The following is an 18,435-nucleotide window of genomic DNA, read 5'->3' as shown; positions in this document are numbered from 1 at the left end:
GAACGTTTCCCCACCCCAATGGCCATATTTCTCATTCTTGTATTGTGTTTACAGGTAGGGTTTTTTAAATATATATTTTTTTACTTTTTTCATTAAATTATGCAAGAAAACATTCCTCCACAAATAATATCTAATTGAATAAAACATTAAAGATGAAGGACGCATACTGCCATAAGGCAGTCTAAATATTATGTTGTTTAATAAACCAGAGTGCTGGTAAAAGGTTGCTCTTGGTAACAATGTGATCACTCAGTATAATTTATCAATGTTTATTTAAGAATGTAGTTGAATGAGGAACAAACAAAAAGCAATTTAATGCAGCAAACAGGCCACATGGTCCACTCCTTGCATAATTTATCTTTTATGACAGATTCCATTTTCTGCTGGTGGTATTATTATACAGAAACCCATTTGCATGGTGAAAGTGCATTCATAGCTGCAGCATAAACTTAACTTCATGGTAGCAACATTTAATTTGAATGATATTATTCAGTTATCAAGGAAAATAAGCCACCCTCTAAGGAACTATGTATATTTAATTATGGCATAAGAAGCAGTTTTGAGAGCCAGAAACGACAACACAACTGTTTTGTGAGAATTAGACTATCATTTTCCAGAACCTCCAATATCTGTCATTGCAGGCCGGGGAGTCATCAGTCACACATCCAAACAAAGTCAGATAAGTGACAGTGTTGACACATAGTCACACAAACACAATTTGGCAATTAAATTTGGTACTGTACTAACCTAAGAAAGGCATGAGGAGTAATAAGCAACAGATACATTATTTCATGAGAGTCACTATAGCTCTGGCTTGCGAGACATTGGCTGTGAGGCAATCCCAACTGCAGCTTTTGATTGGTAGAAGCAGACCCTCCACATGCCTCTGTTTTCCAGGGACGTCCCTGATTTAGAGAAGATATCCTGGTTTCTGATTTGATCCCAGAATGACCCGCTTTTCTTTAGGATGTCCCTATTTTCATTGGAGAAATGTTGGAGGGTCTGGAGTTATCCGACCCCTGAGCTTTCTGAAGGCAATCTTGTATAGAGAAGGGGTTTTTTAAATGTTTAATTATGGTTGGAGTTTTTTTTATAAAAAAATAACTTTTTATTGGGCTTTATAAACAAGAATGTTATACAAATAAGTATACCAAGTTTTCTCTTGTCATTTGAATATCACAAAAATAGCACTCTAAATGTAGAGTGATATCTACAACATATGGTTCATTATTAGTGGTCAATGTATAAGTTCTTGGTTCATGAATTGGTTTAAACAAAGGGGAAATAGAACAGAGTTTTTCTTTTTGTTAGGAAGAAAAGAGGGGAAAGAGAAGGTGGGGGGAATGGTAAGTGGGGTGGGGTGGTTATGCTTCTATTCTTCTACTTAGTGTATGTGTGGGGTTTTGTGTCAGTCAGTGTTACTTGTATGGGTTCTCTTACTATTCGCTTGTTGTATTTCCATGGTGGTGAGAGAGGTTGGTGGTGGCTTAGGTTGTGGTTGGTTGTCTTTGGTTAGCTGCAGTGAGAATTGTTTTTGTGTGAGAGCGGGGTGTGAGTGTGTATTTTTGAATTAGGTTAGCCAGATTGATTTGTATGCTGTCGGCAGATTCTTGTTGTCTTGTTGGGCTGTGTATGTAATAAAGGGGAGCCATACCGGGGGGAAGGCAAATTCTTCTATTTGTCCCCGCGTCAGTTTCAGTTTATTGGTTAGTTTTTCTAATAAGGCTGTTTCTTATACTCTTTGATACCATTGGTCCATGCTTACTCCTGACAAGTCTCTCCAATGTCCTGGCTATGATGTTTCTGGCTGCTGAGAGTAGGTGGGTTATGAGTTCTTTATGATGTGAGTAGGCATTATTATCTTGGAAGATGTTTAGCAGGGCATTTAATTATGCTTGTATATATGTTGGAAGCTGCCCAGAGTGGCTGGGGCAACCCAGTAAGATGTGTGGGCTATAAATATTAATGTTATCATTATGGAATGGGACATCCCTATTTCCATTGGAGAAATGTTGGAGGGTATGTAGAAGACATTTACAGAAGGCAAATAACTGTTTGCAGTTCCGCTGATTGCAATGGGGAGGCCTCTGGCTGAGCTTATATTCATATATTGGCTTCAACATGTGCTTGGGATTAAATCAAACTAAAGGGTATGATTTGTCTGCATGTTTCAAACAAGTCCCTGTAGGTTGTCACCTCACCAGTTCTATAGAGTAGGGAAGGAGGAAAGGTAAGGTGAGGCTGCTTGGTCTGGGTTTGCTGGGCCAGGCTCAGTTTCCTCAGCTGGCTGAATTTAACAAGAGGCCAGGGCTATATGCACTTCAGGAGTAATCGGTAGGACAGGGTTCCTGGATTCCCCTCCAAGCATTGCTGGTGTTTACAGAGGAAGCAGCAGCAGGGACTTGGGCACAGTGTGGGCATGGTGGTGAGTGTGCTTGGCTCTGTTCTGCCAACAACTACTTAACTGCCGGTCTTCAGCACTGTTAGAACTTATGAGTACTTCCAGTTAAATGGTAGAGAGAGAGTGCACAACTCATAGCATACCATTAATAATCCACGTGTTACTGGCCATCACGGGGCTGCTATCCAATGGTCTCTTCTTGGCTGCAGAAGGGCTTATTGTCCTCCCCTTTGTAGGCTACAGTTGCCACCAAAATTTCACCTAAAGTGAAATTTGAAGTGAATTTTAGGGAAGTGCCTCAGGTGACACATGGGATGCTTCCAGTCTGTTTACTGGGAGGTTGCTGCTCCTCAGGTGTGCAAGTTTTTTTCACAGAATCTGCATCACATTCCATTCTTCCTGTTTTATTAATTGCTTACATTCTCTTCCTTGTTTTCCCTTTGACTTCTTTTTAAACCGACACAAACGGTCTAACACAGCTCAAAGTGCATTCTTGTTCCAAATATACTATTGTTATTTTGGTGGTTTTAGTAGTGATGTTTAGCACAGATCGTTGAATACTGTCTTTATGTGATTTCCACAATTGCACATTGCTGTAGGGTTATGTTCTAGAATACTGAGAAGTGGGACACTGAGTTTTTGTTTCTATATTTATGATTTTTATGAATTTCACTTAATTGTGGCATACCTATGGGCATGACTTCCCCCAAAAGCTTGAATTATAGCTCACTGATAAAGGATGGATCCAATAATATATATACGTTGTTGAAAGGAATAGATTTAGAGTTTCAAAACAACTATATTACCTTGTATAGGAAATAAAAGGATCCTATGGAGTGTAAATTTAAAATGTTCTTTTCACAGTTGGCTCTTCTACCCTTAGATTTACAACTACGGGTATTTCTTGCAAAGCCTTTGCAGATGGAAGAAATAAAGAATGTCATTAATAGTATGAGGGCTCAGAAAGCTCTGGAGCCAGATGGCTTTCTTACTGAATGGTATAAGACATATTCAGACTCCTTGCTCCTTAGGTTACTGCATGGGTGCAGTCGGGATTTATTTGGGGGGAAGCCTTTATGTTGGGGGGGAGGGGAACTGAGTTATCTGCAATGCAATTGGTCAGTTAAGTATTTTTATGTGGGCAACGGTTCCCCTCTGCACTTGCTGGCTACACTAATGGGTTGCTTATCTTTTATTGAAATGCTTTTGGATCGGGTATCCTGCCATCTTCATTGCATGATATTCATACCTCTGTTATTCCCAAGCTTGGTAAAGTCCACGCTTGTTGTGCAAATTTTAGCCCAACCTCCTTAATGAATGTAGCTGCCGCAATGCTAACAACATTCCTTGCTAATAGACAGGGACGGAGCAAGGTGGGGACGGACTGCCCCATGTGTAGCCACCGAGGGGGGTGACATTCGGTGTGCTTCCCGCCTGCGATGCCTGCCTACCATGAGCCATTGGGGGAAAGGGGGTAGTTGCACAGCTTTTCACCACTACATTTTGACAGTCCCATACTCCCAGAGGAGGCAGGCAGGAGGCAGGGAGAGGATGGGAAGGAGGCAGATGAGCAAACAAATGGAGGGTGGAGGGAAAGAGAGAAGCAGAAGCTCTCTCAACTCAGGACCGAAACCCTGCAACCCCCCGAAAAGCTGAACAACTTTTTCCAACACTCCCCTAAAAAAAGCTCAAGAACTCCTGGCAATGATAATGGGTAGATCACAGCCAGTCTTTTTATACTGTGAGTAGATCGCAGTCTCTTGGGAGTCCAACTAAATTTAAATTGGGGGGGGGGGGGGTGACAAGAAATTTTCTGCACCGGGTACCACCTGACCTTGGTACGCCACTGCTAATAGACTTCAGACTATGATAGAAACATCAGTATACCCAGATCAGGTGGGCTTTATTCACCAAAGGCAGGGAGCAGAAGATAATTCAAGGGTGATCCAAGATGGTTGCTTTATATAGCAAAATAACTGTTCAGTTGCAATTATTCTCTTGATGCTGAAAAAGCATTTTTACAAAATATAGCATTAGAGTCTATGTCAGGGGTAGGCAACCTAATGCCCATGGGCCACAAGCAGCCCGCGGGGGTCGTTTAGCTGGCCCATGAGCCTTCCCCGAACCAAGCTGCCCGTTCAGCGAGTCCCCGCGAGCTGCACTAAACTGGTGCAGCGTGGTGCAGGGACTTGCTTCCGCGGCGCCAGAAATTATGTCTGCGCATGCTCAGATGCCGAAATCACGTCTGTGCAGGCGCAGACACCGGAAATTGCGGCCGCATGTGCTGACATGTGGTTTAGACACCACCTACCAGGTTCTTAAAAACAAAACATTAACAGTTAATAGAATGTTGTAGTTTAGCTTCTTGTAACTAACAGAGCTATTATGTGTTCTTTATTATGCCTGTCCTCCTAATTTATCTAGATTTCTTCTAACAGTAGTCTTGGCTACTGTATCATGATACCAGAATGTCAAAACTGGTTTTGAAAACAGAAGAGCCAAAATAGTATGAGAACTCACTTTAAAAACAATAATGTCTGTAATAAATTGATAATTGAACACAGAAGTAGGAGCATGCAGATTTGCTATGTTTTTCCCATTCTGCCCTGCAAACTATAATTAGGTGAAGAGATTCAATCAAGCACATTCTGAATAATACTACCATTTAGAAATTATTTGAGGAAGTACATCCATACTGTAGCAATGCCTTTTTTTAATAGAATGAGTTCCATAGCATATGTAAAAACAGAAGCTTATATAAATGTGTTTCATTCTGCTTATGCCATTTTCGTTTGCTTTAATACTGACATGCTTCCCCCACCACACCCAAAATGTGAGTATTCCCTATTTTTCAGCAAGCATTACTTTTCCCATGAGGGTTTTATATTTTGCTTAATGCAACTGTTCTGCCTTTTCGCCCCTGTCTTTGAATTTAAGTCATCCAAGTACCAAAAGCAGCCTACAATTTGGTGAACCACTTAACATGTTAGGAGCTTTCTGGATACCTACAATTAGGTATCATACAATATGTAGGGCCTACATAGTGACAGATTTGAGGCTTCCACATGTGAAAATGGTTCATGGAGGTACAAATAGTAGGAACAATTTGGTTTGGTTCATATTTTAATGCGAACCTACCTATTTCACTCTTCCTGAAACAATGTGAACTGAAACACAACTGATCCTTTGAAATTCACATTTCCACAAATTTTGTAATGCAGTTGTCAGACTTAAAAAATGTGTACATAAATGCACCAATTAGTGTGAACAAAAATGCATATATTATTGAAAGTAACATTGCAATGTGCAAAAGACAACAGACTCAGTTGTCAATAAATAATTCCACTTTAATGGCAAAGTAATAATTTAGACAGATACAGTGTGCACACTTGCAAAAAATATATGCAAGCTGGTTTACAAGCTAGAAGAACAACAAATCAATAGAAAATACATCATCCAGTTAAGTCTGATGACACCAAATACTTATTATTAGGGCTTTACAAAGACTACAAAACTTTTCAGATGATTTATCTCACTGTTTCTGTCTATTTACATGATATGTTACATCAAAAATGTACAAAATATAAAATGTATACAGACAAATGTTTCACAAACATTTTAAAGTTGTAAACTAGGTGGACTCATTGAGATGTATTGCAGGGAAATTTGTATTATGTGGTACATACATACAGGTATTTTGTGTGTGCGCGTCAAAATGGCAGGAATTCATGGGTTTGCTTATATGTTGTTTCAGACCACATATATCATAAAGAGCAGTTGTTGTTTTAGTCATCTGCCAGAGAGTGGCATGTCATTTAACAATATGAGAAAGTAATCTAGGATTTGTGCCTGACTTCAGACTACATTCTTTGTGCATAATATCAGAGTTTAATTTATTAGGGCAATAGCACCATGCAGGGGACCTGTAGCTTCAGTGCTGCAGCAAGGAAAACTACACTGATTTCCTTGACTTTGTTTTATAAAGTAGACGGGCCACAGGAGTTTGTAGCACCAGTTACATGTCCTGAAGGTACTCACTGGCTACCTGGATCTGGAAAGCAACCACTAGCATCCTATTGCAGTGAACGTGATGTGCTCAGAGTTGGCAATTTCAGGACTGTGGCTCTAAGTATACAAGTGCATGTCTACACAATGCCATAGCCCTTCTATTACTTTCATTTAGTTGAATCGGCATATCCAATTACTCTGATCAGTTTTCATTCAAACTGGTGTAGTCTGCCAGGATATACATTTTTGTATTTGCCTAAGATGATTGGCTTTTATAATGTAGATTGAAACATGCTCACTCTAGCATGGATAGCTCCTGCATAGTCATAACAATTCTAAATACAGGACAAACACACCATTGTTTTTAAATATATATATTTTAAAAACCTCCAGATTGTATGGTTTGCGCTCTGGATATTTTAAATTTTTTTATTTTTTTGCAACATACAGGTAATCTCAGTAAATGAAACATCTCTTAACACCAACAAGATAAAATACAGTTTCTTATTTTTGTTGTTGCTGTCACTGTTGTTTGCTTTCATTTGTGCAAGGCTTTTTTTTTTTAATATTACAAGACCCTCCCAGTAGACTGTGCAAAACCAACCCCCCTCCCCCTTTACAGTATAAACTTTTCTCTCAACCACAGTGGACAATCACTGTGTCATAATGCTGAATTTCTTCATGTACAACAATTGCAATCAAAACAGCATGCTTCAAACTAGGGGGGGGGGGGGAATGAAGAGGAAGGGAAAAGAATAAAGAAATATTTGTGCTCATGCTGCACCAAGTGCACCCAGCTCTGCTGGATAAGATTTTCCCCAAAACACCTCTCTTTTAATAAGCTCTTTTTCATAGAACCAAATGGACTTAAGCCAACTGTCTCAGGTTTTGTTATTAATCATTGTTTATTATTAGGAGTGGCTTCTGGGTCACTTGAATATTTTAGATGGTAATCTATTCACACAAGATAAAAAATACTATATATATATATATATAATCTATCTATATATCTATATCAATAGATCGTTCTTCTAGCCACTTCGTTAAAAAACATGATATACAGAGATGAGGCTACTGTGTTCACTGATGCTCTCTCGTGAGTAAATGAAGAAAGAAAACAGTGTAAATAATCAATGGTTTAACAAATTAAACCAACTGTAAAATTGTTCTAGAAATCGGTTTTAAGGCAGTGAGACAGCACCATAGGAAATGTTCTCTTTTTCCCCCCACTGAAAAGGCTCAAAACATACGAAGCCCTAAGAAAGCCTTTACTCAGTGTCAGATAAGAATTGGTAAAAAAAACCCTTGTTAAGAGGTGGGCAGGTGTTTAAAAAATACCCTCGCGGCTAAAAACAAGTTGTATATAAAACAGATGATTTGTACAGGAAAACAACAACAACAACCCAGAAACCTTGGTGGATCACATCACTGCAAACTTGGCAGCTTTAGTATCCAATTGGCACTTTTCCAGCATATATCACAGTAGCGTTTTCCTGGCAATTGCACAAAACTGTTTTGTGCTTTTATGGAGTTTGCTTTCTGTATTTTCTTTTTCTTTCTCCAACTCGTTTTGGAATGGGCAGCAGTGTACAATTCAAACACTACCGTTGTGTCTTGTAATGAGTGCCATGGGGCACCGGCAGAGGTTAGAGGACCAGGATCGCAAAGACCACTAATGCAGCACCTCGTAGTAAATTGAAGTGTAAAAAAAAACCAAAGGCTTGCATTGTAAACTTTTGAGACAGGAAGAAAGACAGAAAGAAACAACCCCAAGGAGATTCCAGTTTGGCTAACACATGTGCAATCTGCTTAGTTGTCCCCCCTCCCCCTCCCATTAAAAGGCCCTTTCCAGTTGACTGATGGAGTCTCACTCAGCTCCACTGATACTGAAATCTCTTGAAAATAAACTAATTCAAGCTTTCCATTTTGATTTGCTTTCCTGACTTTCTAGAGATAAGTCGACCGCCTATATATGACACAGCACTCACGCTCTCTCTCGGGCCACCCTGGCACGCGCTGCTTCGGCACTGCAGCAGTTAAAGCCGGGACAGTTTAACCAGCATCCTATATAACCAGGCCCGTTCCTCTCTAGAGAGTTGACTCAAGCGAGGGGTCCAGAATATCATCGTGGTGACTAGCAGTATCGCTGTCGCAGCTCTGTGCGCTGGAGTAGCTGGCTGCTTCTTTGAGCCTCATTAGCATGTGCATCTGAGGAAGAAACAAGGAAATACTGGTGTCATTGCTGTTAAGAAGCGAAGGCAACAGTGGCTGGTGTGAAGACCCCCCAAACCCCCTCCAAAATAAATCACACAGGAAACAGAATATTTGTTTGTGAGTGGTTGCTTAGGCATTGGTTCAGACTACCTGAACCTGCACCGGCAGGAACAGGACTGACAACTGGAACCTCCAGAGGTCAGTAAGGGAAAACACACTGGGGGAGCAGAGAGGCAGATTTCCGCCTCTCAGTTCACCCCAGATGTTCTCAGGAACTCTGGCATGGTCCTACCCCTGAGAGGGGATCGGACAGAACAAATTGAGCCCCTGGATTCCTTTAACGGAATTCCCTAGCAGCAGCAACAAAATTGAGGGGCAGGCACAGACAGTCCATAATCCCCTCCACCAAAGGATGAACCAAGGCCTAACCGACAACTTTACAAAGTTGTGATGGTAGGCAAAAACCAAATGGCACCAGCCAATCAGCCAAGTGGCAAAATTCCTACCGGGCCCCTGCTCCAAAAACAGACGACCCCTAGACAGGCATAGCAAGGTCAAAAACACAACCTTAAATTATAGGGAGGGAGGGTGAGAGATCCACTGTACGATGCGAAAGAGGAAGTATTTCGCCACATGCGGCCCCTTAAATATCCCCTTATGTGCCAATCAAACCCCAACTGACAGAAATCTGCCCCAGTAACAAAGGGGCGACCAATGAGGCAAGGAGGTCATCCATATGGGCCCACCCCAGCAAGAAGAAGGCAGTTTGGTGACCTCACCGCAACACGTGTCTCTCCATGATTTGGAGGACACGATCTCTGCTTTCAAGCCTTTGAGTAGGCAACAGGGACATGTGATGGATGCAGCACTTTGAAAAATCAGTGCTGGCTGAGATAGCAAACTTTTGAATCCCTCTTCTTTCCACAGGCAGGGAGCAATGGTAACTTTGGAGAGAATCAAAGGCTGCAGGAATTCAAAGGTGTTTAAAGGACAGGGAGCTCTTGATCTGAGCCACGATCCTGAATCCATTCTCCCAATGCCAAGGTAAGAATAGACTAGGCTTTTGGTGTCAGAATACACTGTGGAGATAAAAAGGAATGCAATCGCTTTTGCATACACAGTCACACCATCTTAGAGAAGAAGGGGAGGTGGGAACTGAAGTGGAGTGGACTGAATCCAGCTGCTGGATACAAGAGCACCATCTGCTGCCCAGGAGCCGACCTTGGCAACAGAAAATAGCATGTCACAGCTGCGAGGCTGGTTTCCAGAGGAGCCTTTAAGCACATCTTACTTAACATCAAGAGCCCCGGAGAGCTGTAAGATGCTCAGTGCCTAAAATTACTGTAATTATAGTTGGTATTTAGAAATCGTCCCCCTCTCCATGTTGCTCAGGGAATTGATCTTACACCACCAGCATTTTTAAATGGTGCATTATTTGAAACGAAGTGCTTTGGTTTCTCCGAGAAAAGAAAAGTAGGCTATGTACTTTCTCTTGCCCCAGTACCTTCTCAGATTTATTTGGGTCTTAATAGCTTTACACTAGCCACAACCATATAGTATGCTCCTCTGCAGGGTATATAGGTTGCTAGCCACAAGTCTTTGGGTTGAATAATGTTGTGCACCTTGTTTATATATGTTAACATTTTGATAATGTTTGGGGGGGGGAGGTTGGTGGAATTTTGGTCGTGGTGGTTTTATTTTATATTGCTTTGCTGGTTTTTTAGCTGCCTTCAGTTCCTTTAAAAAAAATTTGAATAGAAATGGTTCACAATTATTAAAAATAAATATAGAAATAAAGAATACCACTAAAGTGGTGTAAGGGAGGATCCAGCATTTAATTTAGCTGCTTCTCAGGATCTTTCCCCACTAAACCTCTAATATTCACCTGGATATATGGGGCTTCCCCCCTTTTTTCGTTTTCACTCTTAAATTGTGATGGGCCATCAGGAGGGCAGGTCAAAATGTTTGCAATTGGTACAGAAATAGACTGATATCCTGAGATGATAACTCCTTGAGAGTTACATTCAGGCACAAATCCTGTACAGTGGTGCCCCGCAAGACGAATGCCTCGCAAGACGAAAAACCCGCAAGACGAAAGGGTTTTTCGGTTTTTGCGACGCTTCGCTAGACGATTTCCCCCCCCCCCGCCTGCCTTCAAAAGCCATCCGGGGGCTTTTAAATCGCCCCGGTTAGGCAGGCAGGGGGGAGCAAAGACTTTTGCCCCCCGCCAGCCTTCAGAAGAGGTCGGGGGACAGACTGTCCCCGGACCTGGTCTGAAGGCGGTTTCCATAGGAACGCATTAATTGATTTTTAATGCATTCCTATGGGAAACCGTGCTTCGCAAGACGAAAAACTCGCAAGACGAAAAGACTTGCGGAACGAATTAATTTCGTCTTGCGAGGCACCACTGTATAATCTGATTAGATCCTTTTTATGGCAGTATATGAGCTCAGCGCGTCCAAGCTTCGCGCACCTCTCCGCAAGCGGCGGGAGCCAGCCCTGGGCTCCCCCGGCTTGCAGAGAGCTGCCTGTTTGGGGGCTGGGGTCAGGGGAAGCTCCGGCGGGCCTCCCCCGCCCCAGCCCCGCGCCTGGGGGGAAAATAATTTTTTTCCCTTTATTTCCCCCCCAAAAAACTAGGTGCGCCTTATGGGACGGTGCGTCCTATAGGGCGAAAAATACGGTACTTGTGCAAAGCAAAACTGATTGCTTAACTGAATTTCTGGTTTTTCTTCTCTCCCCTCCAGCACCCAAATATGTTCTGGAGGTTCCCTTAATCCTCTGGAGCAGTTTTTGGTGTTTTGTGAGGGGGCTACAGGGAAATGGAGAGGAAGGATAAACCCTGCTGTGTGAGTAGATGGCCTCTCCCACTATGTAGGCTCTCACCAATAATAATAGCATAGTAATAATAATAATTTTACCAAAGGATCTCCTTCTGAATCTGTCTGTGGAATGTGCTTTGAAGTGGTTCCTTCTTTGGCAGATGCATAACCTTCATAACCAACATCTTCAGGTCTCAACTGAAGCAATGATGACCAGTCATGCTGCAGTGAACTCCATGGACAAGTATCTGCTATCCACTTTGAAGGATCTTCCCAAGGTGCTCGTTTGCCATACATCTAAGTGTCCATTGCAAAATAGAAAAACAAATGGGTTGTTTAATTTCAGTTGGAGAATGTTCAGCGTGGTAGTGCAAGACCTTTGGGCCCAAATTTGTTGCATGACAACAAAATGGGACGAGGTTCATTAACTCTCCCTTTTGCATTTTCAGGTGATAGAAACTCAACCTCACTGGGGCTGGCAGGCAATTTTCCCCCCTCCCCAGAATGACGACATGTAGGGTGGGGGGAGGGAATGGCAGCTTCTAATGGATACTGTCATTTCTCCCCAGAACGCCCATCTGAATGACATTATGCCATGACATAATGTTCTTCTAGTCTTTTCTGGGGAAGAAAAACGGCAGTTGGCAGTAGTGAAGAATGCCAGTGAGTTTCATGCCTCCATAATCTCAAAATTCCTCCCAACCCAAAATGCATCCACATTTTTTGGCCGACATATAGGATACAGTCAGAAGGGAAGCAGTTTTGTCTAGGGCAGGGGGTCACAGGCTTAAATTCCCACATTGATCAGCTCCACACTTGTTTAAATATACAATTAAATGCAACACAACACTTGGCACAATGCATAGTTTGGCCACATATTAGTTGTATTTTCAAAGCCTGAAATTCTCAGTGCCATGAAGATGCCATTTTAGTGTCTTTGGATGGTTGTAGATGCTGCTGCTTTTTTTTTTTTTTTGGAATCTTTCTTGAAAGGACTTTCGAAAAATCAGTGTAATATTTAAACAATTCAAGATGCTTCAATTGTGACTTTTTGACAAGCCAATATCTTTATAATTAACATGTTACAATTGATGTAACATGCTATTGCATTTATATCCCACTTTTTCCACAAAGTTGTTCAAGGTGGTGTACATGGTTCTCTCCCCCTCCTCAAGTAAGCCTTACAACAAGCCTGTGAGGCAGGTTATGCTGAAAGGCAGTAATTGGTCCAAAGTCAACCAGCATGCTTCATGGCCAAGAGGGTATTTGAACTGTGGCTTCCCAGGTCATAGTCAGGTGCTCTAAGCGCTACACCACACTACCTCTCAATGATGAAAAAATGGAAGTAGTTAATATTTTGGGTGAGTGCTAGTTGCCAATATAACTAGATCACTTTTAGTGATTATTGTGCCATAACCAGAAATTTATAAACCCAAGGTTCAGTCTGAGAATGAAATAACAAGCACTTCAATATTTCACATTGCCAGAACCACCCCCTTTCTCCTATGCAAAAGCCATTCAGGCAATAAACCACTAAATACATAAAAGTAATTTTGTCTCTTTCTCCCTCTTCTTCTTTCTTAATTAAGCACAAAGGATTGCTAAAGCGAAGCTCTAAATTTAGAAGGAATTCATTCTCCTCCAGATATGTAGTATGCAGCAAGAGGATGAAAATGGGCACATAAAGCTGATGCAGATATATTTCAGTGTCCCTCTGTCACAGATCAGCCAGAAGTGTCTTGTAAAAAAAAGTAAAAATATCAATTGGGAAATGCATATGCTTTTTACAATTTTGGCATCTGTTTTTAAAGTCTTACCTGAAGTCCTTCTCTCACAGCTTCCATAATATATGGTACCAAGGAATAATTCCAGAGGTCTGTGAACCACACTCTGGAACCATCAACGTCTATAGGGCAGGGCAGAAAAAGGCGAGGACCTAAGATAGAAATTATTTTTTGTTAGAAAACAGGAACTCAGCAAGCTGTTTAAAGCAGACAGGGGGGATATTATGGCCCTCCTGATGTTGTTGGACTACAGCTCCCATTATCCCTGACCACTGGCCATGCTGGAAGGGGTGGATAGGAGTTGGGGTCCAATCACACATGGTTGGTGGCAGATTTCCCATCCCTGAAGTTAACATTCCACATTCACGATGAGGGCTATTCAAACAATTCTTCAAAACATATAGTGGCATTTTCTTGCATTTAGCTTGCTGCTTGTACATAAGATATGACAACATGTTTTGTAAAGAATAAGAAGAAAAGGGCAATATCTGGCATTATTTTGGTAGTTTGCAACATAGAAAATATGAGCTCTGCTTTTATTAAAATCCAACTCCTTCATAGGTTCTATATTGTGTTTGTTTACGTTGGGAGAAATGACACAATCCTGTACTCATTTCTTCTGAAAGCAAGGCATGCTGTTGCATAAATATGCTGAACTTATTTCACTTGCTTGTCTATGTTGCAGCAGCTGCCAGCTGCTACATGGCAAATGTCAAAGTAAATTGTGGCCAATTGGGAATGCTTATAGAGAAAAGCTGAATTTTAAAAATCTCTCTCTTTTAAAAATGTAAAATTATGTTGCCTATCTTAGCCGTAGTCTTATCTGTCCCCAGTGCTTCTCTTAATGTCATTGGCTGCCATGCTCTGATGTCACAGAGGCCAACAGTGGCTGATGGATCATAGGCCTCTAATTACCATTGACTTAGTGTATTTGACATCATAGAAGGACAATAAAGCATAGTTTAGTGCTAAGGAAAACTGAGCTGTTATTTTGACAATGCTTTAGTTGCTTGCAGGCTAGGACATTCCCAGGGATGTTCTGACCAGCAATTCAACTGCACTAGCTAAGGCTTCCCTCATGCACCATCCACTATTTTTGTTGTTATTGCTGCGGCTTAAAAGAAGAAGGGGGAAACCCCTCCCACACATCATATTTAAAGCTAAGGGAACCCCTCCCCATTTATTTATTATTTTAAAAGAAACCAATTCACAAGTCACTAAATATTTATCCACCCAGTGCCAGAGCTTCATGCTCCGGCACCGGGGGGTGGAGAGCAGGTGGGGGCAGGGCTGGTGCGCATCCTGGGGACGTGTTGCGATGCCCGCAGGGACGTGGTGCCCGGTGGGGGAGGGGGAGCCGCGATGGCACCCCACCAGGATCGAGCTGCCGGGGGCGGTGCATTCCCCCCACACTCATCTTCCTCCACCAGTGCATCCACCCCACTTTCATGGTGGATGAATGGGCCTGAGAAAATGGGGGTGAGTTACATCTCAGTTCTAAAAACAACCACAGATCATGTTGAAGTAATGGCAGTCTTGTGAATTTGTTCAGAATGTCCTCTTGCTCCACTCTCTTGGCTGATATCCCTGTTTTAATTTGTGAAATAAATCTACAGCTGTGCACTAGTACTGTGCTAATGAAAGTCAGAAAGCAAGGGGAAATATGTTAAACGGGCGGAAAGTTAGAAAGAATCCCAGAAACCTTTTGAAAAATGGTCAAGCAGGAAAAGGACAAAGGAAGAAAAAACTCAACTAGCAAACTGCAGTTGTGTAGCATGAGTGAGCAATTACATGTCCTTTTCATTTTAGTAGGATTTTTTTCAAACTGTAAGCAGCATTACCAAGTTTGCTAACCCAAGCTCCAGCCCAATCCGCTCCTAGATGTTTTGTTTGAGCACAAAAGGTCAGCTGCCAATTAATTTGACATCAGTGAAGCAGACTCACGGTAAGCCTGTAAGTTTAGATAAGCCTCAAGATCCCGTTTTTGTCCCATAATTTGCATTATTAATTGAAGAAAGGCCTCACCGATGGTTACATCAGAAGAACTGTGCGTTTCTAAGAAGCTGTTCAGATGATGCCATGTCTTCGGAATCCAGTCAATTATTTTGATGAGGTCATTATTGCGTGCGCTCCTCTCTATTTCTGTCTCAATCAGTTTCCTTCTCAAATACCTGGATAAGAACCCTTTGACAGGCTCCATGTGGTTGGCACACAGCACCCACCTATGCAGGCAAAGAATCAGTTAGAGAATGTATTCACATTACAGGAACTCTGGGCAATCCACTAAAATGGATAGATTGCGCCTCTTCACACACTGCATAATTAAGCTACAAACAATATTATTATTATCGGCCAATGTGATAGGCGCAAGCTTAACTGGCTAAAAAGAAAATGTGAAACAATTACGTGGAAGATTTGGGATTCAGTCCTCTAGGAGACCTGACAGCATCCTCTGTGTTCAGAGATAGTGTATCTCTGACTACCAGATGCTAGGAATTATCAACAGGGGATGGTGAGCCCTTCTTGAGTGTGCCTGTGGCACTTGGTTGGCCACTGTCTGTAAACAAGCTGCTGAGCTAGACAGTAGAACTGCCACAGGAGCATGATTCTTAAATTTCATCCTCATAACTCATAGATTCTCTTCAATATCAGGCCCTAAGCTCAGTGAGAATTTAATTAATTCTCTGTCTGGTTATCTATGCACATATAATTTTTTCCAACCCTGCAAAGGTGACCTTTTTGGCATCAGTATCCCAAACTATTTGGACAGAGTGCACAGCAGTTTTACCACCTTGGTGCCTTGTAAATGTGGTGAAAAAGCATGGTCTCCTTTCATATGTTACTAAACGCCGCTTGGCATTTAACTATCATTTTATTTTAGGACTATCTGGAAACACATCTATGTGGTGGCTTCCAGATGTGTATCCACATCAGAAAGAGCAGACCTGTTACAACACACACACACACACACACCCCATATATATATATATATATATATATATATATATATATATATATAACCTCAAAGGTTTAAACCTAGATCAGAAGAAGCATTTTTAAACACAATTTTTTACCTGAAATTTTGATGCAGTTCAAGGTTAGGTGAAGATGAAACTCCCTGGTTCATAGTTCCAATAATATAGGGACTACAGAAATAAATAGAGCTGCCAATTAATTTAACACATTTACATCTTGTCATTTATTTGTTTTTAAATATTAGGCGGAATTGGAAAACCCCCCAACATAAAACCACCATTAAAATATGATAAAATATCAAATTCAGAAAAACTATGTTTTTGCAGCATGAAAATAAAAGGCAAAAGGCTACACTAAAATCATTGTTAACCCCCCCCCCCCATTTTTATTAGCTTTTATTATATTTATTGCAACATTAGTTATTGTTATGCTTTGGGTTTTCTTGTTATTGGCCTTTATCATTTCTTAAACAAAAACATGGGGTATATATGTAATTAAGTAAAAATCAAAACATGGCCAAAAATGAATACAATGTTTTCACCTTACATCTGCTGGTCTGTCTCCCAAATCCTACCTATCCTGTCTACCTGTCTGTCAGTGCTACAAGGAAACCAGTTATCTGATTGTCACTCCCTAACTATCAAAGGCGGGGCAGCCAGAGAAAGGCCTCTGGAGATCTAATGACCAAGAATGTTTATTTTTAATGTCCTCTTCCTTCTATTCATTTTTCAATGTGTTAATTTGCATTGCATAAAGGAATTTTCTGTGTGTCAGAGCTGAGCAATGATTCAGCTGAGCTTATTTCTACCACACACTGCAACGTCATCTTTTTCTCACTGCTGCCACTCTACTGTTTATCAGGCGTTACCTTCCCTTCCGTCATCTCTCTAAAACGGGTGTGTAATGGCCCTGGGGCACACTGATCAGTTTCATTTCATTCTAGGCTAGCAGGGCTTGGATTCTATAATGTAGAAGACTCATAACTGGACTCATAAACAAGCATAGCTTGTCACTGTTGCCAAGATCTTAGAGACAAGCTATGCTTGTTCATATGAATTTATAGGGTGCAGTTACTTATATGAAATCGTATGAAGTGCTTATTTGAAGTGACAGCAATTTATAACAGCCATATCTATGATAGTAGAATATTAAACTTTCACTGCTATTGAGAATACAGGTTCTTATTTAATTGTGTTGTGACATGCACAAATAAATGCTTTAAAGCTTTTTGGATTAAAACTCCCGTCAGCTCCAGCCAGCAACCGTACCACACCAATGACTTCCACTCAGCATATTCCAAACAAGGTAAAGAGCAAACCTACCATTTGTTATATTTACAGTTGAGGAAACCATTGAAGATGTCACTCAAAGAACCAACATGATGGAGGTTGTCAAGAATTATTACCACAGGAAGGTCAGCACTACTGTTATCAGCACTGCATTGTTCAGCCAAATTGGCAAGGTATTGTTGCACATCCTTAAAGAAAAGAAGGAAGAACCCAGTAAAACAGAAGATGCTTAACTAACAGCCTCACAGTTGCGAAGCTTCCACTAAAACAAATTGCTACTTAAACCATTTTTTTACAATGTCAGCCTGAGGTACTTGCTCTGAGCATTCTTTTCTTTTTTCCTTTTTAAAAAAGGAACCGGATCCTAGTTAAGTCTAACTATCTGAACCACAAGGGGAGCCTTATAAGACGTATCACACCTCAGAGAGTTGGTTTCTATTTGCTTGCCCTACCCTGACCTCTGTACCTTCAGAAGAAGGTGTGAAAAGAGCTTCATGCATAGTTTCTGAGTGGAAGTGCCCCACACATAGAGTTGTATGCTGGACATGTGGAAGCTAGAGATGGCCCAAGTTGGCAGATTCCAATTTCACCTTCTCATAATACATCTGAATGAGCAATGGAATTACTCATTCACTTTCTAGGTAAGATGGAAGAATTTCTTCAATCAAAGTAATTCATTTTCTCTAAAAAGCTGCAGGTTGTGAATTAGGTGGGGCATCAAATATACAATGTATGAGTGTGTTGGTTAAATTTTTGAAGACAGATTTTTTTTTCATGTACACCAACACTGGCACAATCTTTGTAACATGACAGAAAGCATGAAAATGGTGGGATGATAAGGTTGATATTGCAAGTTTCTGACTGTGTCATTTTTGATCCACTGTGGATACTGAAAAAATTTCCATATTCTGAATGGTTTTGAATAAATGTTGTTGTTTTTAAAT

At 41.1% G+C, this 18,435-nt stretch overlaps 1 protein-coding gene across 11 annotated transcripts in view; it reads right to left on the bottom strand.

The window, feature by feature from the left end:
- Positions 1-5,727: 5,727 nt before the first annotated feature.
- NAV3 (neuron navigator 3) overlaps positions 5,728-18,435 on the bottom strand; it is a 430,775-nt gene continuing 418,067 nt past the window's right edge. For all 11 annotated transcript variants that reach the window (XM_081929091.1, XM_081929086.1, XM_081929090.1 and 8 more), the window contains 6 exons: positions 17,525-17,679; positions 16,301-16,372; positions 15,252-15,448; positions 13,260-13,378; positions 11,542-11,739; positions 5,728-8,617 (listed from right to left, as the gene is read on the bottom strand). In XM_081929091.1, coding sequence (XP_081785217.1) covers positions 8,498-8,617; positions 11,542-11,739; positions 13,260-13,378; positions 15,252-15,448; positions 16,301-16,372; positions 17,525-17,679 — 861 coding nt within the window. In that variant the 3' untranslated portion in view covers positions 5,728-8,497. The remainder of the gene's footprint in view (positions 8,618-11,541; positions 11,740-13,259; positions 13,379-15,251; positions 15,449-16,300; positions 16,373-17,524; positions 17,680-18,435) is intronic.

This window comes from Podarcis melisellensis, assembly GCF_964234715.1.
Source record: "Podarcis melisellensis genome assembly, chromosome: 10".
NCBI classification, from domain to species: Eukaryota; Metazoa; Chordata; class Lepidosauria; order Squamata; family Lacertidae; genus Podarcis; species Podarcis melisellensis.
This window is presented reverse-complemented; position numbering and strand designations above follow the sequence as displayed.